General features: G+C 44.9%; 1 protein-coding gene across 2 annotated transcripts in view; it reads right to left on the bottom strand.

The window, feature by feature from the left end:
* Positions 1-27,432, bottom strand: part of ABCB7 (ATP binding cassette subfamily B member 7) — an 83,930-nt gene that overhangs the window by 17,083 nt on the left and 39,415 nt on the right. For both annotated transcript variants that reach the window (XM_068106070.2, XM_068106071.2), the window contains 2 exons: positions 27,117-27,246; positions 25,721-25,892 (listed from right to left, as the gene is read on the bottom strand). In XM_068106070.2, coding sequence (XP_067962171.2) covers positions 25,721-25,892; positions 27,117-27,246 — 302 coding nt within the window. The remainder of the gene's footprint in view (positions 1-25,720; positions 25,893-27,116; positions 27,247-27,432) is intronic.

The raw sequence follows: 27,432 nt of genomic DNA, 5'->3' as shown, positions 1-27,432 counted from the left end.
GACGTCATCACTATAACGCGATCTCCCGCAATCATTTCAACCTCAAATGAAATTCAAATTGCAGATTTGTCAATCGGGGAGGCATATTAACAGACGAATGAAACAGATTTGCTCAAATTCTGATTTTTAAAAATCGATCGCATTTCACATAAAGTTTGAGGTACTAAAGAAGAAGAAGATTCGTTTAGCTTCTCAGATAAAATAAATAATTCTGTCTGCAATTTCAGGTTAATTACCTTCGCAAAAGCGGAAGGTTATGTTTTGATCGCTGTGTATTTATTACCTTCGCAAAAGCGGAAGGTTATGTTTTGATCGCTGTGTATTTATTTGTATGTCTGTGTGTGTGTGTGTATGTTATTCGCATAACTCAAAAAGTATTCAACCGATTCGCATGAAATTTGGTGGGATGATAGGTTATTATCCGGGAACCATTTGATTAGATTTTGGAATCGATCGGGTCAAAGGTCAAGGTCAAGGTCATGAAAAGGTCAAAATCGTCTTTTTACCATAGCGCGGTCAATTTGTGTCCAATTTGTATGAAACTAATGCCAAAATGTTCAGAATTCAATGCCCAATCTTGTGATATGCGACATGACACTCTGACGTCATAACCCTTGTTAGCGGTTGGGGGCCAAAGGTCAGGGGGGTCACACCCTTGCAAAATGTGCGGTTTTTAAAAAATCATAACGCGGTCAATTCGGATCCAAATTGGATGAAAGTAGATGTGTCATTCTTATGTGTCATGATGTTTTCGACTGTTGGTGCAATTTGAAGAGATGAAAAACAGAACATATATATATATATGCATATTTTACAGTTGTAAGGATGCATGTAATAAACTTGGATTAGCAGCCGTAAACATGGTTCTTTCCGTGCAAATCAACGGGACTATGGCACAGTGACAACGAATCAGCGCCGAGGCGACCATCGGGTTCCCACCTACTATAAATAGTTTATTTATAGACAGACGGACAAGTGGGCGGGTCGATACAGAGCTACTGTGGACTATGGTACCAGGAGAGGCGTATTTCACAACTAATGCTTGTTTTTATCAATAGTACATGAACTTTAATCGCGTGTTTTGCAACTGTCGTGTCATGTCCTTTAGGTAATCTAGAATATACTGTGGGTGAGTTGACACCAGATAATTTGAAAGCTGATTTTATTATAGGCTACCTCTAACACGAAAACGTATATTTTGTTCTAAGCTATGATTACAACAGCAACTAGCTGATGTCATACGTTCTAAATATAGCAGATACAGCTACAATAGTATATTCTGAAAATAACACAATCCTCTGATATGATACATCTCTATTGTGCAACATGCTGACGTCATACTTTCTAAAAATAGCACAGCAAGCCAATGTAATATTTTTCACTTGCTCAACCAGCTGATGTCGTGATTTCTAGAAAAAAATAGCACAATCTGAATCAGCTGATGTAATTTCTCTGTCCCAACCAGCTGATGTCGTCATTTCTAAAAATAGCACAATCGGATTAATGTGTCATACTTGTCTATTGCACAACCAGATAATGTCATGCTTTCTAACAATAGCACAATCATCGGACATGAAACGTAGTCTATTGCAACATGCTGATGTCACACTTATTTACAAAATGATGACATCATTTAGTGGAATTACAGGGTTGACATTTTATATGGAATATATATTTTGGTGTTCTGGCTTCTATCAAGTCACAAAAATAAAGTATAATAAAATTAAAGTTCTGATCATCGAAGCTAGTAACCAACAAACACAAAATAATGTAAATTTATGTGAATCAACTTTTAATTCATAAAAATATCCATATTACAAAATTACAAATATATTACTGATTTAATGTAAACCTTGTACATCTGTATGTATCTTGAATTGTGCAATGTTCATGCTCTGTCAGCAGATTTTTGGCTACATGCTGACATCATACTATCTAAAAGTAGCAATCTAAAAGTAGCACATCCAGCTGACGTAATATTTTTCTCTTGCTCAACGAGCTGATGTCGTAATTTTTAAAAATAGCACAATCAGCTGATGTAATATTTTTCTCTCTCCCAACCAGCTGATGTCGTCATTTCTAAAAATAGCACAATCACATTAAAATTTCATACATATTGTACTTGTCTATTGCACAACCAGATGATGTCATGCTTTCTAAACAATTATATTTAGAGCACAATCATCGGACATGCAACTTATCTATTGCAACATGCTGATGTCACACGTATTTACAAAAGGATGACATCATTTGGTGCAATTACGTATCTCAATTGTGCAATGTGCATGCTCTGTCAGCAGATTTTTTTTGTATAAATAGGTTTACTGAAGTATCATTTTCAATATTGCAGCCAGCTTTGGGTCTGTACATTCAACCGGAACTTGAAGAACAATATGCCTCGATCCAGATCAAGAAGCCATGAGCAAAAACGAAAAGACCAGAGGGAAAATATGCGGGCTCGGCGTGAACAGGAATCAACAGTGGAAACTGCTCGACGTCGCGCATCACTCAGGGAATCGGCCCAGAGACACAGAGAACGAGAGTCTTTCGAAGAAACTGAACGACGTCAAGCAGATAACACGGAATCAACACAGATACACAGAGAAGGCGAGTCTTTAGAAGATACTGAACGACGTCGTGCAGCTAACAAGGAATCGACCCAGAGAGACAGAGAAGGGGAGTCTTTGGAAGATACTGAACGACGTCGTGCAGCTGACAAGGAATCGACCCAGAGAGACAGAGAAGGGGAGTCTTTGGAAGATACTGAACGACGTCGCGCCACACTACGAGAAAGGGCGCGTAGTCGACGAGAAGAGGAAATCCCAGAACAGACAGACAGACGCAGGATTTCAATGAGGGAGCAAATGCAAAAAAACATTGCAGCCGAGACGCAAGAACAGACGGATACTCGCAGGACTTCGATGAGAATATGAATGCAGAAAACCATTCAAGTCGAGACGCCTGAACAGACAGATACACGCAGGGCTTCAAATAGAGACTCCACCACACGATCTCGCAAAATGGAGGCTTCTGCTATACCTACTGTTGTACAGTGTGCCGCAAACTTCAGAGCCAAGATCCAAGAGGGCCCCATTTATATATGCTGCTCCTGCCATCGCCTCATGTACAGGAGATCTGTTGTCCAAATGAACAATGAAAAGTACAACAGTGCACTGATAAAACAGATCATGGAACATGGTGGTGCCTTGGAAACCAATGGAAAGTTGTGGCTCTGTACAACGTGCCACAGAACACTGAAGCGAGGAGAAATCCCGACTCAGTCGTGGGCCAACGGGTTAGCACTTGACGATGTCCCGCCTGAGATGAGTGACCTCCGGCCACTGGAAGTACGACTCATCAGCCAAAGGATTCCCTTCATGAAGCTTGTATCCCTGCCGAAAGGTGGCCAGAAATGCATTCACGGCAGTGCGGTGAATGTGCCATCAAAACTTGACACAGTGACAACACTTCTTCCACGATTGCCGCAGGACGCAGAAGTTGTTCCACTGAAACTCAAACGCAAGCTCGCGTACAAAGGCCACTACATGCACGAATATGTACGTCCTAAGAAGATCATGGCGGCTCTAAAGTGGCTTCAGCTCAACAATCCACTGTACAAGGACATCACACTTTGTATGGATTGGGAGGCAATATGGGAACAGGATGAATCAGATCTGTGGGAAGCCATGACTCTCAATGAAGGAGCACCCCGGGAAGCCAACGTACAATCACCGATGTCATCATCACTGGTAATTCAAAATAATTATCAGGGTCTACAACACCTAGCAAGATCGCGACATCTTGATGTCGTCAACGTACCGGCGGATGGGAACTGCTTCTTTCATGCCGTCTCTGTATCCCTTCAAGCATCAGGCGTTCAGTCAACAAGTGCATCTGATTTGAGGGCCCAACTAGTACACTTCCTTGAAGACTCCACCTCGTCTCGTACCTATGCTGGTTTCGTTCCCAGGAATTCTCAAGGACTAACTCCAAGTCAACAAGAATCTCCAAACCGCAGGATGACCAGATATGTTACAGCACTTCGCGGTGGAGAATGGGCCGATAACATCGCAGTGCAGGCTATTGCTCAAATGCTCAACATCAACATCCGGGTGCTCAACACCATCACCCCAGACTGGATGCACGACATTCACCCGACAGGCACACGAAGCGACAACACCATCACATTGGGTCTCATTGGAGAACAACACTACGTAGCTCTTGAAAACTCCACCAACCACCAGGAAACACCAAGCAACAGCCCCAGGAGCACACACGAAGAGCAACAAGATGACGTCGCATCGGAACCGGACGACAGACTGCGAGGGATTCCCTACGATACTCTCCTCCAAGAAGAAGGAAATGCAGACAAAACTTACTCCGTGGCTCCAGCAGAAAATCTAAAACCCTGTGCCTTTCTGCTTGATGAGTTATTCGAAGAACTCGCCAATCCGTCAAAGTATCCACATGGCAGTGGTGGACTTTCCGCGAAAAGACCCAAGAGCATCACTCCAAGGAAGTACTTCAATCAAAGACTACTGGATGCCGATGGACGCTTTGCCAAGGACATCGATTATTTGCTTGCTGCACAGTACACAGTGGAATCCAAGCAAATACTGGATGATCTGCAAATATCGATGAGACAAACACACGGAATGAGCTTCCAGAACCGCCCAATCAACGCCGGTTTGTTGAAGTCATCTGACAATGTACAAGCAATGATCCGCACAGACACAGCATTCAGGTTTCTGAAAAACGTACGTGGATCACCTGCATACTGGAAAACGACGCTACTGGATTTGCTAGGCATGGTGCGGCAACTCGGCACTCCCACTTGGTTCCTGACACTCTCAGCAGCGGACATGCAATGGCCTGAGGTCATCCAGAGCATAGCCAGGCAGTACGGGACCAAACTCAGTGATGACGATGTGAAGAACATGAGCTGGGAGGACAAATGCAAATGGCTCAGAAACAACCCAGTCACAGCGGCCAGACAATTTCAACACAGACTCGAGACTTTCTTTAAGGAGTTCATAGGCTCAAAGAGCAATCCCATTGGACAGCTTGAGGACTTCATGATCCGCGTGGAATTCCAAGCTCGTGGGTCGCCACATGCGCACACGATCCTGTGGATAAAAGACGCCCCAAAGATCGGAGTCAACACGGATGAAGAAGTCTCTGCGTTTATTGACCGCTACCAATCCTGCTCCCTACCTGAAGATGATGACGATCTACATGAGCTCGTCACGTCTCTCCAAAGCCACACCCACTCGCGCACCTGCAGAAAAGGCCAAAACTGTCGGTTCAGGTTTCCTCATCCACCGAGCCAAACCACACTCATCGCCAAGCCACCAACAGAAGAAGATCCTGTTCTCGCAGCACGCCAGATCAGCGAGAAGCAAGAGGTTCTTCTGAAAGTGAAACGGGAATTAGAAAGTCCTGAGTGTCCTCGGGACATCACACTTCCGGATTTGCTGCAGAGAGCTGAGGTTGATCAGCTCCAATATGAAGAAGCGGTGAAAGTGGCCAAGACAGGAAAACAGATCATTCTGAAGCGTCAACCACGTGAGGCATGGGTCAACCAATACAATCCGGACATCCTCCATACATGGAGAGCAAACATGGATCTCCAGTTCATCCTTGATCCGTATTCCTGCATCATGTACGTGACGAGCTATATGCTGAAAAGTGAGAGAGCTATGGGAGAACTACTCAGAGCAGTCGTAGACGAATGTCGAGGGGAAGAGATCAAGTCAAGACTTCGAAAAGTGGGTTCAGCTTTCCTGCACAACCGAGAGGTCAGCGCTCAGGAAGCTGCATACAGACTTCTTTCTCTGCCACTGAAGAAAGCCAGTCGAACAGTCGTTTTCGTCAACACTTCCCCAAAGGAGAAACGAGTGGCAATGCTTAAACCGCGGGCTCAACTGATGGACATGGACGATGACTCAGAAAGCATCTACTGCACATCTCTTCTCGACAGGTATTCAGCTCGGCCACAAACTCTGGAGGACATGTCGCTGGCTGAGTTTGCAGCAAATTATACCACTACGACCGCTGGTAATGCTGCAGAGGGACATGACCATCAACCACAAGTCTTGTCTGATGATGAAGCTGAAGAGGACGATGAACCACGAGGTGCAGCTACCACGAAAATCCAATTAACAAACGGATTGGGACAGATGCACAGACGAAGAAAACCCTGCATCATCAGATTCCACCAAGAAAAAGCCGAGGGAGAAGCCAAGTACCGCAACCTCCTCATGCTATACCAACCTTGGCGGAATGAGGAAACCGACATCAAGGGAAATTGCGCGTCATTCCTGGAGAAGTATCAACAAGTCCAGGCTCTTGTCCGAAACAACGAGCAGAAATTCACCCACAATGCAGGGGAAATTGACCAAGCACTGCAGGACCTTCACGAGCTTGGTCCCCCTGAACACGCTTGGGACGCCATGGCACCGAACGCACTACACGAAGAAGCACAACAGGAAGAGGAGGGCGCAGTGAATGACAGATTTTTGGAGCAACCAGACATGGCAGAGAATATCGATTTGGGCCCCGAAGCACGCTCCAACAACTCGGAATTTCATGCTCGTTTCAATGCAGAACTTGGGAAGACACTCATGACACCTCAACAATACAGAGAAATGATGAGAACCTTGAATGTCCAACAAATGGAAGTCATCAAGGTGCACCGCAAGTGGTGCAAGGACATGATACGCGCTCTGAAGTCTGATGGACCAGTTCCCGTCTACAGGTTATTTCTCAGTGGACCGGGAGGTGTCGGGAAGAGCCACTTGATCAAACTGGTGCACCACGAGACAATGAGATTACTGAAACCCTTGTCGGGGTACTTTGAGCCTGACGAGCTGCCCGTTATCCTCACTGCTTTCACAGGAACGGCTGCATTCGGCATCGAGGGAATGACACTGCACTCTGCCTTCAGCTTTGCTTGTGGACCACGCAGCAAGAGAGAATACATGCCTGCGAGTAGCGAGAAACTCAACTCCCTCAGATCGCGCCTCGGGAAGCTCAAATTGCTCATAATAGACGAGGTGTCCATGGTTGGAGCAGATCTGCTCTATCACATCCACCGGCGACTACAGGACATCACAGGGCAATCAGATCCCGACTCCCGTTTTGGAAACGTCAGCATCCTTGCCGTCGGGGACCTTTTTCAGCTGCAACCAGTGGGTCAGAATCATGTCTTTGGTCTTCCTTCTGATTGCTACGCCAGGTTACATGGATCCCTTTGGGAAGAAAACTTCTCTGTCATCGAGTTGACTGAGAGCATGAGGCAGAAGGACGACAAGCAATTTGCTGACCTGCTCATGAGGGCCAGAAAAGCTACCTGCACAGAGGACGACATCAAGCTACTGAAGACTCGAGTCGTCACTTCATCTGACAACACCTACCCTGCTGATGCCCTACACGTCTTTAAGACCAACAAAGAAGTCGACAACCATAACTTGTCACACATCAAGAAATCACAATCACACATCCATGAGATCAAGGCCATTGACAAGCGTAAGGATGTCCACACAGGCCAGCTTACCGTGGTGATGCCATCTAAAGCATCCGACACTGGAGGACTGCGAGAAGTTGTCGTGGTCACAATGGGGGCACGGGTCATGGTCACTGTCAACATCAACGTGTCCGACGGCCTGGCCAACGGTGTTTGTGGAACTGTCGTTGGGATTGAGACCACAGGAAATCAGGTGATCGTCATCCTTGTCAAGTTTGACAGTCCTCGAGTCGGAAAAGATGCCATCGCCCAGAGTCAATACAAGCAACAGTATCCTGACGCAGTTCCGATTATGAGGCAGGACGTCCAGTTCTTCACAGAAAGAGGACGACAATCCGTGGAGGCCAGACGAACACAGTTTCCACTCACACTTGCCTGGGCCTGTACCATCCACAAAGTCCAAGGAAAAACGCTGGAGCAAGTTGTAGTTGCCATGGAAGGGAGAGGGAAATTTATGCCAGGACAGGCATACGTCGCCATGAGCCGTGTACGATCTTTGCAAGGACTGTTCTTTCTCGGGTTCGATGCAAGTCACATCCGCATCAACCCAGTCGTTCAACAAGAAATGGATCGTCTGAACAACGCTGCAAAAAAGAATCACCCCTTGCCGCATTACCAAGCTGATAACAGATGCGTCAAAATCAGTTTTCTGAACGTCCGATCTTATCTCGAGCACTTTGATGACATGAGGAACGATCCAGCTATCAGAAAGGTGGATGTGCTCTGTTTTGCTGAGACATTTTTGCATGACGGCCAACGACTAGGACCGGAACAAATGCTCAAGCAGGACGTTCAATGCTTTCGAGCTGAGAGGCCCCTCGACCACGGGATTCACAGAGGAGGCATTATGATTCAGGCTCCACAGGAGATGACTCCAGCGAGTTTGGACACACCATCCACAGCACTGGAGTACACAGGAATCGCCCTCCACGCCCACCGAAGGACAATCAACATCGTGACCGTGTACAGGCCTCCATCACAGGGTCCTAGGATATTCAAAGACCGTCTTCAACAACTGATGACCACACTGAACACAGAAAACCTGACGGTCCTCCTCGGAGATTTCAATTTTGACTTGCTGGACACCCCTGACCATGACATCCTCCAGCTGATGGCTCACCACGGGTTTCGCCAGTGTGTGACCGGACCAACGACTGACCAAGGATCGCTACTGGACCACGTCTACGTCAACCAGCCAGTCACTGTACATGTGGATGTCGTGGACACATATTATTCAGACCACGATATCATTTGCGTCTCTCTGCAAATGTGACTTTTCACCTATGATGAGATGTATTCCTACTTTTAGTTCTTTTATATTATACACAATTATCACTAGTTCATGTATGACTGCATACAGTTAGGTCAATTGGAATACTACGTTCTATTTTAGGCTGATGTATTGTTAGTAACATATAGTTCATGTATTGTTTTTCAATAGGAGTATGCATGTTTACATTATGCTGTAACTTTTCTCCAATTGTTCTCAATTGCAAAACAAGAATTTCAAAAGTAATACAAATTAAAGGTATTAATTCTCATTCATTTTTTTATGGATGTTACACAATTTAATGGTAATGTTCAGGGAACTTGTTTCACGAACGTCCGGCTTTGGACATGTATAGTTATGTACTTGTCAGAAAAATATAATAAAATACATATCAACAGAACAACCATTTCTCTGTCTCATATTTTTGCAGCACTTCGCAGCACATAGAGTCCAAATGTTATCAAGTACCACCACATGGATGTGATTACAATATCAAACTTTTGGCGGGATAGAATGGTTTAATTTGAAACAAATCTTCCCGCATGACAACGTAGGTGTGGCTTTGCTACACAGATCTTGTAGTCTTTTATTTTGGCAACAAAAGTAGCTGCGGCGAAGGTATGCGCTCTACCGAGTGCCCGTTCTAGTTTTCTTATTATTTTTATGGGCCACGGACGTATAAGCAATCGGACGTTGTTCGGACAGACGTAAAGCGATGCATGACTTTGTGTATATATATATATGTATAGATGGCCACTGCCAGCCCTCTTGTAAACGACTGGCTTGAGCGTTTATATATATATACATACAGTGAAACCTTGACTTACGAGTTTAATTACCTTCGCAAAAGCGGAAGGTTATGTTTTGATCGCTGTGTATTTATTTGTATGTCTGTGTGTGTGTGTGTGTATGTTATTCGCATAACTCAAAAAGTATTCAACCGATTCGCATGAAATTTGGTGGGATGATAGGTTATTATCCGGGAACCATTTGATTAGATTTTGGAATCGATCGGGTCAAAGGTCAAGGTCAAGGTCATGAAAAGGTCAAAATCGTCTTTAATTTGAAACAAATCTTCCCGCATGACAACGTAGGTGTGGCTTTGCTACACAGATCTTGTAGTCTTTTATTTTGGCAACAAAAGTAGCTGCGGCGAAGGTATGCGCTCTACCGAGTGCCCGTTCTAGTTCGTTCTGTGACCGAGCTCGTAACTCAATTTGCTCGTTTGTCAAATTAAATTTCCCCATTAAAATGAATTGAAATGCTATTAATCCGTTCCAGCCCCCAAAAACCACACCAATTTTTTTTGAAATATATATATATAAATATCTCGTGCTTTTTATTTCACCTGTATGCAGCATACAAGTTGGCAGGATGGCCTGGACTGGAGGTACGCACACTTGACTCTAAACTGTCCAGCCTGGGTTTGAATCCCGACCCAGCTATAACCTGTCATGTCGGTGTTTCACAGGCAGGGTGATTCATCAATGTGTGTACCGCTAAACTGGGCGCCCCGTTTGCGTCCCATTAGTTGTTGGATGTTAAGGATCTCACCGTGTCTTCCACAAAGAGAAGGCGAGCTATCGCCAGCACTCTGAACAAGTTGTGGCCTGGCATGCTCTTCTCCTCTGCCGTTATATACGTCCTCCTCGGCATCTTTTTCCAGAAGAGCCCTGTCTCGTCACAGTTGAAGATTTGCTGGGGGATGTATCCTTCGGCTTCAATCAATTCGGCAAAAGTTATAATAAAATCTTCAGCTGCCTTCACATCCGAGCTTGCTGCCTCACCATGCCTGACGACGGAGTGAATGCCGGTCCTTTTCTTAAAATTATCAAACCATCCCCGACTGGCTTTGAATGACTTCCGATGCCTCGTCCGTTGATGTTCCCGCCGTCTGCTACACCAAATCCCCGTAAATGTCTCGTGCCTTCTCACAGATAATAACTAGAACGGGCACTCGGTAGAGCTCATACCTTCGCCGCAGCTACTTTTGTTGCCAAAATAAAAGACTACAAGATCTGTGTAGCAAAGCCACACCTACGTTGTCATGCGGGAAGATTTGTTTCAAATTAAACCATTCTATCCCGCCAAAAGTTTGATATTGTAATCACATCCATGTGGTGGTACTTGATAACATTTGGACTCTATGTGCTGCGAAGTGCTGCAAAAATATGAGACAGAGAAATGGTTGTTCTGTTGATATGTATTTTATTATATTTTTCTGACAAGTACATAACTATACATGTCCAAAGCCGGACGTTCGTGAAACAAGTTCCCTGAACATTACCATTAAATTGTGTAACATCCATAAAAAAATGAATGAGAATTAATACCTTTAATTTGTATTACTTTTGAAATTCTTGTTTTGCAATTGAGAACAATTGGAGAAAAGTTACAGCATAATGTAAACATGCATACTCCTATTGAAAAACAATACATGAACTATATGTTACTAACAATACATCAGCCTAAAATAGAACGTAGTATTCCAATTGACCTAACTGTATGCAGTCATACATGAACTAGTGATAATTGTGTATAATATAAAAGAACTAAAAGTAGGAATACATCTCATCATAGGTGAAAAGTCACATTTGCAGAGAGACGCAAATGATATCGTGGTCTGAATAATATGTGTCCACGACATCCACATGTACAGTGACTGGCTGGTTGACGTAGACGTGGTCCAGTAGCGATCCTTGGTCAGTCGTTGGTCCGGTCACACACTGGCGAAACCCGTGGTGAGCCATCAGCTGGAGGATGTCATGGTCAGGGGTGTCCAGCAAGTCAAAATTGAAATCTCCGAGGAGGACCGTCAGGTTTTCTGTGTTCAGTGTGGTCATCAGTTGTTGAAGACGGTCTTTGAATATCCTAGGACCCTGTGATGGAGGCCTGTACACGGTCACGATGTTGATTGTCCTTCGGTGGGCGTGGAGGGCGATTCCTGTGTACTCCAGTGCTGTGGATGGTGTGTCCAAACTCGCTGGAGTCATCTCCTGTGGAGCCTGAATCATAATGCCTCCTCTGTGAATCCCGTGGTCGAGGGGCCTCTCAGCTCGAAAGCATTGAACGTCCTGCTTGAGCATTTGTTCCGGTCCTAGTCGTTGGCCGTCATGCAAAAATGTCTCAGCAAAACAGAGCACATCCACCTTTCTGATAGCTGGATCGTTCCTCATGTCATCAAAGTGCTCGAGATAAGATCGGACGTTCAGCAAACTGATTTTGACGCATCTGTTATCAGCTTGGTAATGCGGCAAGGGGTGATTCTTTTTTGCAGCGTTGTTCAGACGATCCATTTCTTGTTGAACGACTGGGTTGATGCGGATGTGACTTGCATCGAACCCGAGAAAGAACAGTCCTTGCAAAGATCGTACACGGCTCATGGCGACGTATGCCTGTCCTGGCATAAATTTCCCTCTCCCTTCCATGGCAACTACAACTTGCTCCAGCGTTTTTCCTTGGACTTTGTGGATGGTACAGGCCCAGGCAAGTGTGAGTGGAAACTGTGTTCGTCTGGCCTCCACGGATTGTCGTCCTCTTTCTGTGAAGAACTGGACGTCCTGCCTCATAATCGGAACTGCGTCAGGATACTGTTGCTTGTATTGACTCTGGGCGATGGCATCTTTTCCGACTCGAGGACTGTCAAACTTGACAAGGATGACGATCACCTGATTTCCTGTGGTCTCAATCCCAACGACAGTTCCACAAACACCGTTGGCCAGGCCGTCGGACACGTTGATGTTGACAGTGACCATGACCCGTGCCCCCATTGTGACCACGACAACTTCTCGCAGTCCTCCAGTGTCGGATGCTTTAGATGGCATCACCACGGTAAGCTGGCCTGTGTGGACATCCTTACGCTTGTCAATGGCCTTGATCTCATGGATGTGTGATTGTGATTTCTTGATGTGTGACAAGTTATGGTTGTCGACTTCTTTGTTGGTCTTAAAGACGTGTAGGGCATCAGCAGGGTAGGTGTTGTCAGATGAAGTGACGACTCGAGTCTTCAGTAGCTTGATGTCGTCCTCTGTGCAGGTAGCTTTTCTGGCCCTCATGAGCAGGTCAGCAAATTGCTTGTCGTCCTTCTGCCTCATGCTCTCAGTCAACTCGATGACAGAGAAGTTTTCTTCCCAAAGGGATCCATGTAACCTGGCGTAGCAATCAGAAGGAAGACCAAAGACATGATTCTGACCCACTGGTTGCAGCTGAAAAAGGTCCCCGACGGCAAGGATGCTGACGTTTCCAAAACGGGAGTCGGGATCTGATTGCCCTGTGATGTCCTGTAGTCGCCGGTGGATGTGATAGAGCAGATCTGCTCCAACCATGGACACCTCGTCTATTATGAGCAATTTGAGCTTCCCGAGGCGCGATCTGAGGGAGTTGAGTTTCTCGCTACTCGCAGGCATGTATTCTCTCTTGCTGCGTGGTCCACAAGCAAAGCTGAAGGCAGAGTGCAGTGTCATTCCCTCGATGCCGAATGCAGCCGTTCCTGTGAAAGCAGTGAGGATAACGGGCAGCTCGTCAGGCTCAAAGTACCCCGACAAGGGTTTCAGTAATCTCATTGTCTCGTGGTGCACCAGTTTGATCAAGTGGCTCTTCCCGACACCTCCCGGTCCACTGAGAAATAACCTGTAGACGGGAACTGGTCCATCAGACTTCAGAGCGCGTATCATGTCCTTGCACCACTTGCGGTGCACCTTGATGACTTCCATTTGTTGGACATTCAAGGTTCTCATCATTTCTCTGTATTGTTGAGGTGTCATGAGTGTCTTCCCAAGTTCTGCATTGAAACGAGCATGAAATTCCGAGTTGTTGGAGCGTGCTTCGGGGCCCAAATCGATATTCTCTGCCATGTCTGGTTGCTCCAAAAATCTGTCATTCACTGCGCCCTCCTCTTCCTGTTGTGCTTCTTCGTGTAGTGCGTTCGGTGCCATGGCGTCCCAAGCGTGTTCAGGGGGACCAAACTCGTGAAGGTCCTGCAGTGCTTGGTCAATTTCCCCTGCATTGTGGGTGAATTTCTGCTCGTTGTTTCGGACAAGAGCCTGGACTTGTTGATACTTCTCCAGGAATGACGCGCAATTTCCCTTGATGTCGGTTTCCTCATTCCGCCAAGGTTGGTATAGCATGAGGAGGTTGCGGTACTTGGCTTCTCCCTCGGCTTTTTCTTGGTGGAATCTGATGATGCAGGGTTTTCTTCGTCTGTGCATCTGTCCCAATCCGTTTGTTAATTGGATTTTCGTGGTAGCTGCACCTCGTGGTTCATCGTCCTCTTCAGCTTCATCATCAGACAAGACTTGTGGTTGATGGTCATGTCCCTCTGCAGCATTACCAGCGGTCGTAGTGGTATAATTTGCTGCAAACTCAGCCAGCGACATGTCCTCCAGAGTTTGTGGCCGAGCTGAATACCTGTCGAGAAGAGATGTGCAGTAGATGCTTTCTGAGTCATCGTCCATGTCCATCAGTTGAGCCCGCGGTTTAAGCATTGCCACTCGTTTCTCCTTTGGGGAAGTGTTGACGAAAACGACTGTTCGACTGGCTTTCTTCAGTGGCAGAGAAAGAAGTCTGTATGCAGCTTCCTGAGCGCTGACCTCTCGGTTGTGCAGGAAAGCTGAACCCACTTTTCGAAGTCTTGACTTGATCTCTTCCCCTCGACATTCGTCTACGACTGCTCTGAGTAGTTCTCCCATAGCTCTCTCACTTTTCAGCATATAGCTCGTCACGTACATGATGCAGGAATACGGATCAAGGATGAACTGGAGATCCATGTTTGCTCTCCATGTATGGAGGATGTCCGGATTGTATTGGTTGACCCATGCCTCACGTGGTTGACGCTTCAGAATGATCTGTTTTCCTGTCTTGGCCACTTTCACCGCTTCTTCATATTGGAGCTGATCAACCTCAGCTCTCTGCAGCAAATCCGGAAGTGTGATGTCCCGAGGACACTCAGGACTTTCTAATTCCCGTTTCACTTTCAGAAGAACCTCTTGCTTCTCGCTGATCTGGCGTGCTGCGAGAACAGGATCTTCTTCTGTTGGTGGCTTGGCGATGAGTGTGGTTTGGCTCGGTGGATGAGGAAACCTGAACCGACAGTTTTGGCCTTTTCTGCAGGTGCGCGAGTGGGTGTGGCTTTGGAGAGACGTGACGAGCTCATGTAGATCGTCATCATCTTCAGGTAGGGAGCAGGATTGGTAGCGGTCAATAAACGCAGAGACTTCTTCATCCGTGTTGACTCCGATCTTTGGGGCGTCTTTTATCCACAGGATCGTGTGCGCATGTGGCGACCCACGAGCTTGGAATTCCACGCGGATCATGAAGTCCTCAAGCTGTCCAATGGGATTGCTCTTTGAGCCTATGAACTCCTTAAAGAAAGTCTCGAGTCTGTGTTGAAATTGTCTGGCCGCTGTGACTGGGTTGTTTCTGAGCCATTTGCATTTGTCCTCCCAGCTCATGTTCTTCACATCGTCATCACTGAGTTTGGTCCCGTACTGCCTGGCTATGCTCTGGATGACCTCAGGCCATTGCATGTCCGCTGCTGAGAGTGTCAGGAACCAAGTGGGAGTGCCGAGTTGCCGCACCATGCCTAGCAAATCCAGTAGCGTCGTTTTCCAGTATGCAGGTGATCCACGTACGTTTTTCAGAAACCTGAATGCTGTGTCTGTGCGGATCATTGCTTGTACATTGTCAGATGACTTCAACAAACCGGCGTTGATTGGGCGGTTCTGGAAGCTCATTCCGTGTGTTTGTCTCATCGATATTTGCAGATCATCCAGTATTTGCTTGGATTCCACTGTGTACTGTGCAGCAAGCAAATAATCGATGTCCTTGGCAAAGCGTCCATCGGCATCCAGTAGTCTTTGATTGAAGTACTTCCTTGGAGTGATGCTCTTGGGTCTTTTCGCGGAAAGTCCACCACTGCCATGTGGATACTTTGACGGATTGGCGAGTTCTTCGAATAACTCATCAAGCAGAAAGGCACAGGGTTTTAGATTTTCTGCTGGAGCCACGGAGTAAGTTTTGTCTGCATTTCCTTCTTCTTGGAGGAGAGTATCGTAGGGAATCCCTCGCAGTCTGTCGTCCGGTTCCGATGCGACGTCATCTTGTTGCTCTTCGTGTGTGCTCCTGGGGCTGTTGCTTGGTGTTTCCTGGTGGTTGGTGGAGTTTTCAAGAGCTACGTAGTGTTGTTCTCCAATGAGACCCAATGTGATGGTGTTGTCGCTTCGTGTGCCTGTCGGGTGAATGTCGTGCATCCAGTCTGGGGTGATGGTGTTGAGCACCCGGATGTTGATGTTGAGCATTTGAGCAATAGCCTGCACTGCGATGTTATCGGCCCATTCTCCACCGCGAAGTGCTGTAACATATCTGGTCATCCTGCGGTTTGGAGATTCTTGTTGACTTGGAGTTAGTCCTTGAGAATTCCTGGGAACGAAACCAGCATAGGTACGAGACGAGGTGGAGTCTTCAAGGAAGTGTACTAGTTGGGCCCTCAAATCAGATGCACTTGTTGACTGAACGCCTGATGCTTGAAGGGATACAGAGACGGCATGAAAGAAGCAGTTCCCATCCGCCGGTACGTTGACGACATCAAGATGTCGCGATCTTGCTAGGTGTTGTAGACCCTGATAATTATTTTGAATTACCAGTGATGATGACATCGGTGATTGTACGTTGGCTTCCCGGGGTGCTCCTTCATTGAGAGTCATGGCTTCCCACAGATCTGATTCATCCTGTTCCCATATTGCCTCCCAATCCATACAAAGTGTGATGTCCTTGTACAGTGGATTGTTGAGCTGAAGCCACTTTAGAGCCGCCATGATCTTCTTAGGACGTACATATTCGTGCATGTAGTGGCCTTTGTACGCGAGCTTGCGTTTGAGTTTCAGTGGAACAACTTCTGCGTCCTGCGGCAATCGTGGAAGAAGTGTTGTCACTGTGTCAAGTTTTGATGGCACATTCACCGCACTGCCGTGAATGCATTTCTGGCCACCTTTCGGCAGGGATACAAGCTTCATGAAGGGAATCCTTTGGCTGATGAGTCGTACTTCCAGTGGCCGGAGGTCACTCATCTCAGGCGGGACATCGTCAAGTGCTAACCCGTTGGCCCACGACTGAGTCGGGATTTCTCCTCGCTTCAGTGTTCTGTGGCACGTTGTACAGAGCCACAACTTTCCATTGGTTTCCAAGGCACCACCATGTTCCATGATCTGTTTTATCAGTGCACTGTTGTACTTTTCATTGTTCATTTGGACAACAGATCTCCTGTACATGAGGCGATGGCAGGAGCAGCATATATAAATGGGGCCCTCTTGGATCTTGGCTCTGAAGTTTGCGGCACACTGTACAACAGTAGGTATAGCAGAAGCCTCCATTTTGCGAGATCGTGTGGTGGAGTCTCTATTTGAAGCCCTGCGTGTATCTGTCTGTTCAGGCGTCTCGACTTGAATGGTTTTCTGCATTCATATTCTCATCGAAGTCCTGCGAGTATCCGTCTGTTCTTGCGTCTCGGCTGCAATGTTTTTTTGCATTTGCTCCCTCATTGAAATCCTGCGTCTGTCTGTCTGTTCTGGGATTTCCTCTTCTCGTCGACTACGCGCCCTTTCTCGTAGTGTGGCGCGACGTCGTTCAGTATCTTCCAAAGACTCCCCTTCTCTGTCTCTCTGGGTCGATTCCTTGTCAGCTGCACGACGTCGTTCAGTATCTTCCAAAGACTCCCCTTCTCTGTCTCTCTGGGTCGATTCCTTGTTAGCTGCACGACGTCGTTCAGTATCTTCTAAAGACTCGCCTTCTCTGTGTATCTGTGTTGATTCCGTGTTATCTGCTTGACGTCGTTCAGTTTCTTCGAAAGACTCTCGTTCTCTGTGTCTCTGGGCCGATTCCCTGAGTGATGCGCGACGTCGAGCAGTTTCCACTGTTGATTCCTGTTCACGCCGAGCCCGCATATTTTCCCTCTGGTCTTTTCGTTTTTGCTCATGGCTTCTTGATCTGGATCGAGGCATATTGTTCTTCAAGTTCCGGTTGAATGTACAGACCCAAAGCTGGCTGCAATATTGAAAATGATACTTCAGTAAACCTATTTATACAAAAAAAATCTGCTGACAGAGCATGCACATTGCACAATTGAGATACGTAATTGCACCAAATGATGTCATCCTTTTGTAAATACGTGTGACATCAGCATGTTGCAATAGATAAGTTGCATGTCCGATGATTGTGCTCTAAATATAATTGTTTAGAAAGCATGACATCATCTGGTTGTGCAATAGACAAGTACAATATGTATGAAATTTTAATGTGATTGTGCTATTTTTAGAAATGACGACATCAGCTGGTTGGGAGAGAGAAAAATATTACATCAGCTGATTGTGCTATTTTTAAAAATTACGACATCAGCTCGTTGAGCAAGAGAAAAATATTACGTCAGCTGGATGTGCTACTTTTAGATTGCTACTTTTAGATAGTATGATGTCAGCATGTAGCCAAAAATCTGCTGACAGAGCATGAACATTGCACAATTCAAGATACATACAGATGTACAAGGTTTACATTAAATCAGTAATATATTTGTAATTTTGTAATATGGATATTTTTATGAATTAAAAGTTGATTCACATAAATTTACATTATTTTGTGTTTGTTGGTTACTAGCTTCGATGATCAGAACTTTAATTTTATTATACTTTATTTTTGTGACTTGATAGAAGCCAGAACACCAAAATATATATTCCATATAAAATGTCAACCCTGTAATTCCACTAAATGATGTCATCATTTTGTAAATAAGTGTGACATCAGCATGTTGCAATAGACTACGTTTCATGTCCGATGATTGTGCTATTGTTAGAAAGCATGACATTATCTGGTTGTGCAATAGACAAGTATGACACATTAATCCGATTGTGCTATTTTTAGAAATGACGACATCAGCTGGTTGGGACAGAGAAATTACATCAGCTGATTCAGATTGTGCTATTTTTTTCTAGAAATCACGACATCAGCTGGTTGAGCAAGTGAAAAATATTACATTGGCTTGCTGTGCTATTTTTAGAAAGTATGACGTCAGCATGTTGCACAATAGAGATGTATCATATCAGAGGATTGTGTTATTTTCAGAATATACTATTGTAGCTGTATCTGCTATATTTAGAACGTATGACATCAGCTAGTTGCTGTTGTAATCATAGCTTAGAACAAAATATACGTTTTCGTGTTAGAGGTAGCCTATAATAAAATCAGCTTTCAAATTATCTGGTGTCAACTCACCCACAGTATATTCTAGATTACCTAAAGGACATGACACGACAGTTGCAAAACACGCGATTAAAGTTCATGTACTATTGATAAAAACAAGCATTAGTTGTGAAATACGCCTCTCCTGGTACCATAGTCCACAGTAGCTCTGTATCGACCCGCCCACTTGTCCGTCTGTCTATAAATAAACTATTTATAGTAGGTGGGAACCCGATGGTCGCCTCGGCGCTGATTCGTTGTCACTGTGCCATAGTCCCGTTGATTTGCACGGAAAGAACCATGTTTACGGCTGCTAATCCAAGTTTATTACATGCATCCTTACAACTGTAAAATATGCATATATATATATATGTTCTGTTTTTCATCTCTTCAAATTGCACCAACAGTCGAAAACATCATGACACATAAGAATGACACATCTACTTTCATCCAATTTGGATCCGAATTGACCGCGTTATGATTTTTTAAAAACCGCACATTTTGCAAGGGTGTGACCCCCCTGACCTTTGGCCCCCAACCGCTAACAAGGGTTATGACGTCAGAGTGTCATGTCGCATATCACAAGATTGGGCATTGAATTCTGAACATTTTGGCATTAGTTTCATACAAATTGGACACAAATTGACCGCGCTATGGTAAAAAGACGATTTTGACCTTTTCATGACCTTGACCTTGACCTTTGACCCGATCGATTCCAAAATCTAATCAAATGGTTCCCGGATAATAACCTATCATCCCACCAAATTTCATGCGAATCGGTTGAATACTTTTTGAGTTATGCGAATAACATACACACACACACACAGACATACAAATAAATACACAGCGATCAAAACATAACCTTCCGCTTTTGCGAAGGTAATAAATACACAGCGATCAAAACATAACCTTCCGCTTTTGCGAAGGTAATTAACCTGAAATTGCAGACAGAATTATTTATTTTATCTGAGAAGCTAAACGAATCTTCTTCTTCTTTAGTACCTCAAACTTTATGTGAAATGCGATCGATTTTTAAAAATCAGAATTTGAGCAAATCTGTTTCATTCGTCTGTTAATATGCCTCCCCGATTGACAAATCTGCAATTTGAATTTCATTTGAGGTTGAAATGATTGCGGGAGATCGCGTTATAGTGATGACGTCTTGGATGGACATCCTCTTCTTCAGTCGCTCATAACTTTGAGTGAAATACGATCGAGTTAAAAATAGTCAGAATTTGAGCAAATCTGTTTCATTCGTTTGTTAATATGCCTCATCTCTTGACAAATCTGCAATTATAATTTTTTTTGAGGTTGAAATGATCGCGGGAGATTGCGTTATAGTGATGACGTCCTGGATGGACATCTTCTTCTTCAGTCGCTCATAACTTTGAGTGAAATACGATCGAGTTAAAAATAGTCAGAATTTGAGCAAATCTGTTTCCCAAAATCTAATCAAATGTGTCCCGTATAATAACCAATCATCCCACCAAATTTCATGCAATTCGGTTGAATACTTTTTGAGTTATGCGATTAACATACACACACACAGACATACAAATAAATACACAGCGATCAAAACATAACCTTCCGCTTTTGCGAAGGTAATAAATACACAGCGATCAAAACATAACCTTCCGCTTTTGCGAAGGTAATAATGGGGATAAAAAAAAACCCGTTCGGACAACGGGACGTAGCGGACGTAAGTGGCCTTAGAGCGGGCACGCTCACGCATGCATCACGTGTTCTTAAACAAAATAGATTGTGCTGCCAGGCGTATGATGATACAGTACAGTAACTATACATATATCCATAATATGTTTTGATAGATATTAAAAATGCCGATGTTACTGGTTTATGTTTTTTGGCTATTGTAGTGTGCAGTACTTTTCATTTGATTTCCTTACTTATGAAATAAAAAGTTTACAAACTGTATAACAGTGTATGCTTGGTTTTGCCTGTACTGGTCGGCAGCGCCGCAGCATCATCAGCATCCAGTCTCGATTACCCCCGCGTATCGTGAGCGTTATTCCATAAAAATCAATCCACCCTAAAGTTAATCATGGGTCCCAAACGCAGCGCATCCAGCCCTAGTGGTAGCAGCATCAAGAAACAACGCAGGAGCATTGATTTGAAGGAGAAGCAGAAAATAATAAGACAGCGTGAGGGCGGCAAATCTGTGAATGCTATCGCACGTGATTTTGGCATGTTTTTCAGCACGAATACCACCTCTTTGATTCAGCCTATGGATCAAGGGGCTATTGCAGCGTTCAAGTCCTATGTTCGGACAACGACCAATTCGGTTAAAGTCACGTTTCCAAGAACGTATCTAGGACATTAAGCGACGCATGACTGTATATATATACACACAGTGCATTCAGAAATATTCAGACCCCTTCACTTTTTTCACATTTTGTTATGTTGCAGCCTTATGCTGAAATCGTTTAAATTCATTTTTTCACTCATAAATCTACACTCAATACTCCATAATGACAAAGAGAAAACAGGATTTTAGAAAATTTTGCAAATTTATTAAAAATAAAAAACTGAAATATCGCATTGACATAAGTATTCAGACCCCTTGCTATGACACTTGAAATTTAGCTCAGGTGCCTCCCATTTCTCTTGATCATCTTTGAGATGTTTTTGCACCTTGATTGGAGTCCACCTGTGGTAAATTCAATTGATTGGACATGATTTGGAAAGGCACACACCTGTCTATATCAGGTCTCACAGCTGACAATGCATATCAGAGCAAAAACCAAGCCATGAGGTCGAAGGAACTGCCCGCAGAGCTCAGAGACAAGATTGTGTCGAGGCACAGATCTGGGGAAGCCCACAAAAAATTTTCTGCTGCATTGAAGGTTCCCAAGTTGTTTCTTGGGTTTGTTGATCTGGAGAAAGCATTCGATAGGGTTCCACGTGAAGTATTGACATGGGCATTGAGGAAGTTAGAAGTGGAGGAATGGTTGATCAGAGTAGTGATGGCAATGTACAAAAGAGCGCACACAGCTGTAAGGACGAAGGACGGGAACAGTGGTGAGTTTGAGGTGAAGGTGGGAGAGCATCAGGGGTCAGTACTAAGTCCACTACTATTTGTAGCTGTGATGGAGGTGCTGGCTCAGAACGTAAAGGAGGGTTCACCGTGGGAGTTGTTGTATGCAGATGATCTGGTGTTGATTGCGGAAAGTATGGATGGACTGAAGGAAAAGATGAACAAGTGGAAGGAATGTATGGAGACAAAAGGTCTGAAGGTGAATATAGGAAAGACGAAGGTGATGGCAAGTGGTAAAGCATGTGGTGAGGTGGAAAGAACTGGGAAGTGGCCATGTGCTGTGTGCAGGAAGGGTGTCGGAGTGAACTCCATTCAATGTACAATGTGCGCTGAGTGGGTTCATCAAAAATGTAGTGGTCTATAATATATAAATAACCACCTTTAGAGGCCATTTTTCCCCGCAAAGCGGGGGTTGGCCTTTTCGGGCACCATGGTTGTTGTTGTTTTTTGGTCCCCTTTTTTGAAGCAATGTTTTACGGCCGGATGCCCTTCCTGCGGCCAACCCTTTTTGTCGCCTTTTACGACACGCAGGGAAATACAGTGTGGCAGCTACATTCAAGTGTAAGGTGTGCACAGAGGGAGCTGCAGATGGAGGAAATGTTGACTTGGATCTTGGAGACGGCGTGAAGCTGGAAGGTGTGAAAACATTTTGCTACCTCGGAGACATGCTGAATGGAGAAGGTGGATCAGACTCAGCAACGGTTGCTGGAGTGAGATGTGCATGGAAGAAGTTTCGGGAACTGAGTGGCGTGCTGATGAGGAGGGGAGTGTCGTTGAAGCTGAAGGGAAAGGTGTATGCTGCATGTGTGAGAAGTGTTTTGATTTATGGGAGTGAAACGTGGGTAATGAATGTAGAGCAGCAACGAAGGTTGGAAAGGGTGGAAATGTGAATGGTTCGATGGATGTGCGGAGTATCGTTGAGAGGAAGACAAATGATGAATTGCGAAAGATGATGGGAATAGAGCCTGTGATTGATGCTGTGAAGAGGAACAGGTTGAGATGGTTTGGTCATGTGTTGAGGAATGATGAAAGTGACTGGTTGAGAAGAGTGATGGAAATGAATGAGGAAGGAAGTGGAGGATGGGGAAGACCGAGAAAGACTTGGCTAAAGATGGTGGAACAAGAAATGCGTGCAAGGGGGTTAACAAGGAGAGATGCAGAAAATAGGGCAAAATGGAGAAGCTTGTCATGGGGACCGCAAGGCTAACCCCCGCTCTAGCAGGGAAAATGGCCTTAAAATGCATGTTGTTGTTTTGTTGTTATTGAAGGTTCCCAAGAGCACAGTGGCCTCCATCATTCTTAAATGGAAGAGGTTTGGAACAAACAGGACTCTTGCTAGAGCTGGCCGCCCGGCCAAACTGAGCAATCAGGGGAGAAGGGCCTTGGTGAGAGAGGTGACCAAGAACCCGAAGGTCACTCTGGCTGAGCTCCAGAGATCCTGTGTGGAGATGGGAGAAACTTCCAGAACGACGATTACTGCAACACTCCATCGATCTGGGCTTTATGGCAGAGTGGCCAGACAGAAGCCTCTCCTCAGCGAAAGACACATGAAAGCCCGCTTGGAGTTTGAAAAAAAGCAGTGGCAAGACGGAAGCCAAACAGTTCAATCTTGGTTTCATCAGACCACAGAATCATGTTTCTCACAGTCTGAGAGTCCTTTCGGCAACTGCCCCCGTTAATCATCAACCAACAGCTCACAAGGTTCAGACATACATGGCGGCGGCCATCTTGGATTTTGACGTGGCGACCCAATTTTCAATGGGGTTCTTCCTTACGCCGAGATACACCCACACACCAGATTAGAAGTTGGTACTTCGCTTATTTTTCAAGATATTCCGCTCACATGGTTCAGACATACGTGGCGTCAGACATACATGGTGGCGGCCATCTTGGATTTTGATGTGGGTTGCACCCACACACCAAATTCGAATGCGGTCCTTCGCTTACGCATGCACGCCGGCACGCCCGCCCGCACGCACGGACGGACGGACACACGGACGGAGGGGAAAACCATAGTCCCCCTTTCGCTCCGCGGTGCGACGGGGGACAAATAAAGGCATGATTAATGGCATTTATAAGCATTGCGATTTATCCAGGAATACAGTGATTCGTCGGTATGAAGATCATCTATATTACCATTCATAGCTATGAAGCTTTATTGTACACAAACCGACCTGGTGCTGGTGAAGGTGCATGGAAGCTGATAGACATCATCTTACTATAATTCACCAAAAGTCTGTCCGTCTGTTCGAAGGTACCGCAAAAATGGCTCAACCGATCGAAACGATATTTTGGGTGGATAATCCTGGGATCTCCAGGAGTAAAATAGGCTATTTAGTTTTCCCAATTTCAGCTTTGGTCTCCAGCATTCTCAGGTTTGGACTCCCGCATAACATTCGCGTTCGCATAACGTTCATTGTGACAATGTTCTCATTGTGACAATGTATGTGTTCACGGTAGTGTTTGACGTGACGGTGTGAACGTAATTTCGTAATGTTTTTCGTTTCGTAATCCTTTAATGAACGTTTAATGTTTAATGAACGTTTAACGTTTAATGAATGTTTAATGCCCTTCGATGTCTGGGGCCGCACGCGCGCTACACTGGACGGGCCAGCGTGTACCTTGCCCTTCGCCGTCAGGCACGGGGAAACCGCTGAGCCCCATCCATGATGGGGACTGGGGCTTGAGACAGTGTCCTTCATTAAAAGTATAATGAACGCTGTCTCCATCGATCTTGCCAAGGCCGTAACAGCCGTAACGTTTAATCTCCACATGAGAGAATTCCACATAGCTATTTGGGCGGTGAATACGCCAACAGATCGCTGTCTCCATCGATCTTGCCAAGGCCGTAACAGCTTTCGGCTCAAAATCCTTTTAACTGTTCATTTGGTACAGTTACACGTATCGGGAATTTGGTACACGTATCGGGAGTACATACGACATAGCGATTGTGAACACGATTATCGATCACGATCCACGATCACGATCATCACGATTTGAAACACGATGGAATAATATTTACCGATATGAACAGTGATGTGGCTTTTATTGAAATTCTAAAGATACTGTTTAGATTTTCATGATTTGCATGTGATATGATTCAACGGATGTTTATATGAATCGTTTAAAATATAAAAAAAACCTTCAAATTCTGATATTTTGCCTTTTCATTTGAACTTCCCAATTGAAGCCCCGCCCATAGGGCGGGTACCGTTGCTAGTTAAGAATAATGCAACAAATAAAATAAGTAAATATGGTGTGATTTGTATGCCAGCTGCATCTTTTTCCCCGAAATGAATGGAAAGTAAGCTCCTCGGTAATTTTAAACAGATTTTACGAAGAAAATAAAAATACAAAAAAAAAAAGCAAAAAAGTGCAATATAAATTTCCCATTTGTAGGTCATTGCAACCTTTCAATTCTTCCATGGTAGTTGTTCAAAGTGCAAGACAAAGATGGTCTGAAAATTTTCTGAAGGAGGTCAGTGGCTAATTCCAAGTGCAGCGACCGCTTTGCCCCACAGCATGCACCAACCCCTTTACCCCGAATCAACACTTTTGGCTCGCAGCACACATAATGCCCCTTTTCTCACAAATATTTAAACTTTTGATTTTCTGCAAAATATTTATAACCTCTGCTAACTTTACAAACCTGACAGCTGTAGCCCTCTCTCCCCCACTGGTGTGTCATAACCTCGAGGCATGGAAGCCACAGCAGATTCCAAGCCAGCCAACTGTGCAGCCCGATTGACCTTCTCATGAGTGGCAGACAGATCACCATATTGTAGATTGTAGTAAAGGGAGTTGTGGAATAGAACAGTGTCCTGATAAGAGGCAAAATGTCAAAAGATGAAAGAGAGTAGATATTGATTGACAATGACACAATATGATGAAATATATCAAATTCAGTGACCACTAAAAATAAAAGAAACAAGCGTTACGCCTAGGGTCCCCCGTTGGTGAAGTGATGTGAGTTGACAAAGTGGAAGACGCAAGGCGGCCATCTTGGATTTTGACGTGGCGACCCAATTTTCAATAGCGTTCTTCCTTATGCCTAGATACACCCACACACCAGATTAGAAGTTGGTACTTCGCTTATTTTTCAAGATATTCCGCTCACAAGGTTGAGACATACATGGTGGCGGCCATCTTGGATTTTGACATGGCGACCCAATTTTCAAAAGCGTTCTTCCTTATGCCTAGATACACCCACACACTAGATTAGAAGTTAGTAGTTCATTTATTTTCCAAGATATTCCACTCACAAGGTTCAGACATACATGGCGGTGGCCATCTTGGATTTTGACGTGGTGACCTAATTTTCAATAGGGTTCTTCCATATGCCTAGTTGCACCCACACACCAAATTAGAATTCGGTCCTTCGCTTACGCACGCATGCACGTCCGCACGGATGCACGCACACACGGACGGACGGACGGACGGACGCACACACGGACGGAGGGGAAAACCATAGTCCCCCTTTCACTCCGCGGTGCGACGGGGGACAAAAAAAAATAGAAACTTAACGAGACATAATTTGACGTCATGACGTCGACCGATATCCCTCCGCACACATTATTACATCATTGTACATTCTTGTACCACATTTGATTGAAATCACTTCAGCTGTTTTCAATTATCACATTTTTACCTGACATGATCTTTGAACTTTAACCTCTTGATGCCGAAACCTAACCAGTTAATCTTTACATCATAATATATACTTGTATCAAGTTTGGTCAAAATCCCATCACTGGTTCACAAGTCAGCACGGTAACAGAATTTTTAACTGACAGGATCTCGGGCCTTTAATCTATTGACCCCATACTATCAGCAGCTCATCTTTACATCACTGTACATACTTGTACGTTTTTTTGTCTTGCATTTTTTGTTGTTTGACTTGGATCCCTTCACCCATTGTTAAGTTATCGCGGTAACGAAAACCTATCACGGACGCATTGATGGACGGACAATCCAAAAACATAATGCCTCCAGCGACTCCGTCGCGGAGGCATAACAAACATGTTACACAAAACAATAAGCCATGCCTGCGGAACAACAGCAATGTGTTTTCGGAGACTGTCGATGTCTACGTCTCGTGTATCCATGCCGGCCACCAACACCAGACCTTTTTCTGGTTCGTAGAAGCGAAAAAGGAGACGGACGATTGTAGACTTCCTGTTTACAACACACACCCAGACTTCTCACGACAAATGCAGTGCTGTACTCGAACCGAGTTCCGAAACTCAAACTCAATGAGGTGCATTTGCGTGAAGCATAGGCTTCATGCAATGCAAACTTACTGAGCTCCGAGCCGATCTAAGACTCGGCAAATATTTTGCCAAAATGACCGAGTCAGATCCT

This window comes from Myxine glutinosa, chromosome 2 (genome assembly GCF_964187855.1).
Source record: "Myxine glutinosa chromosome 2, kmMyxGlut1.1, whole genome shotgun sequence".
Lineage (NCBI taxonomy): Eukaryota > Metazoa > Chordata > Myxini > Myxiniformes > Myxinidae > Myxine > Myxine glutinosa.
This window is presented reverse-complemented; position numbering and strand designations above follow the sequence as displayed.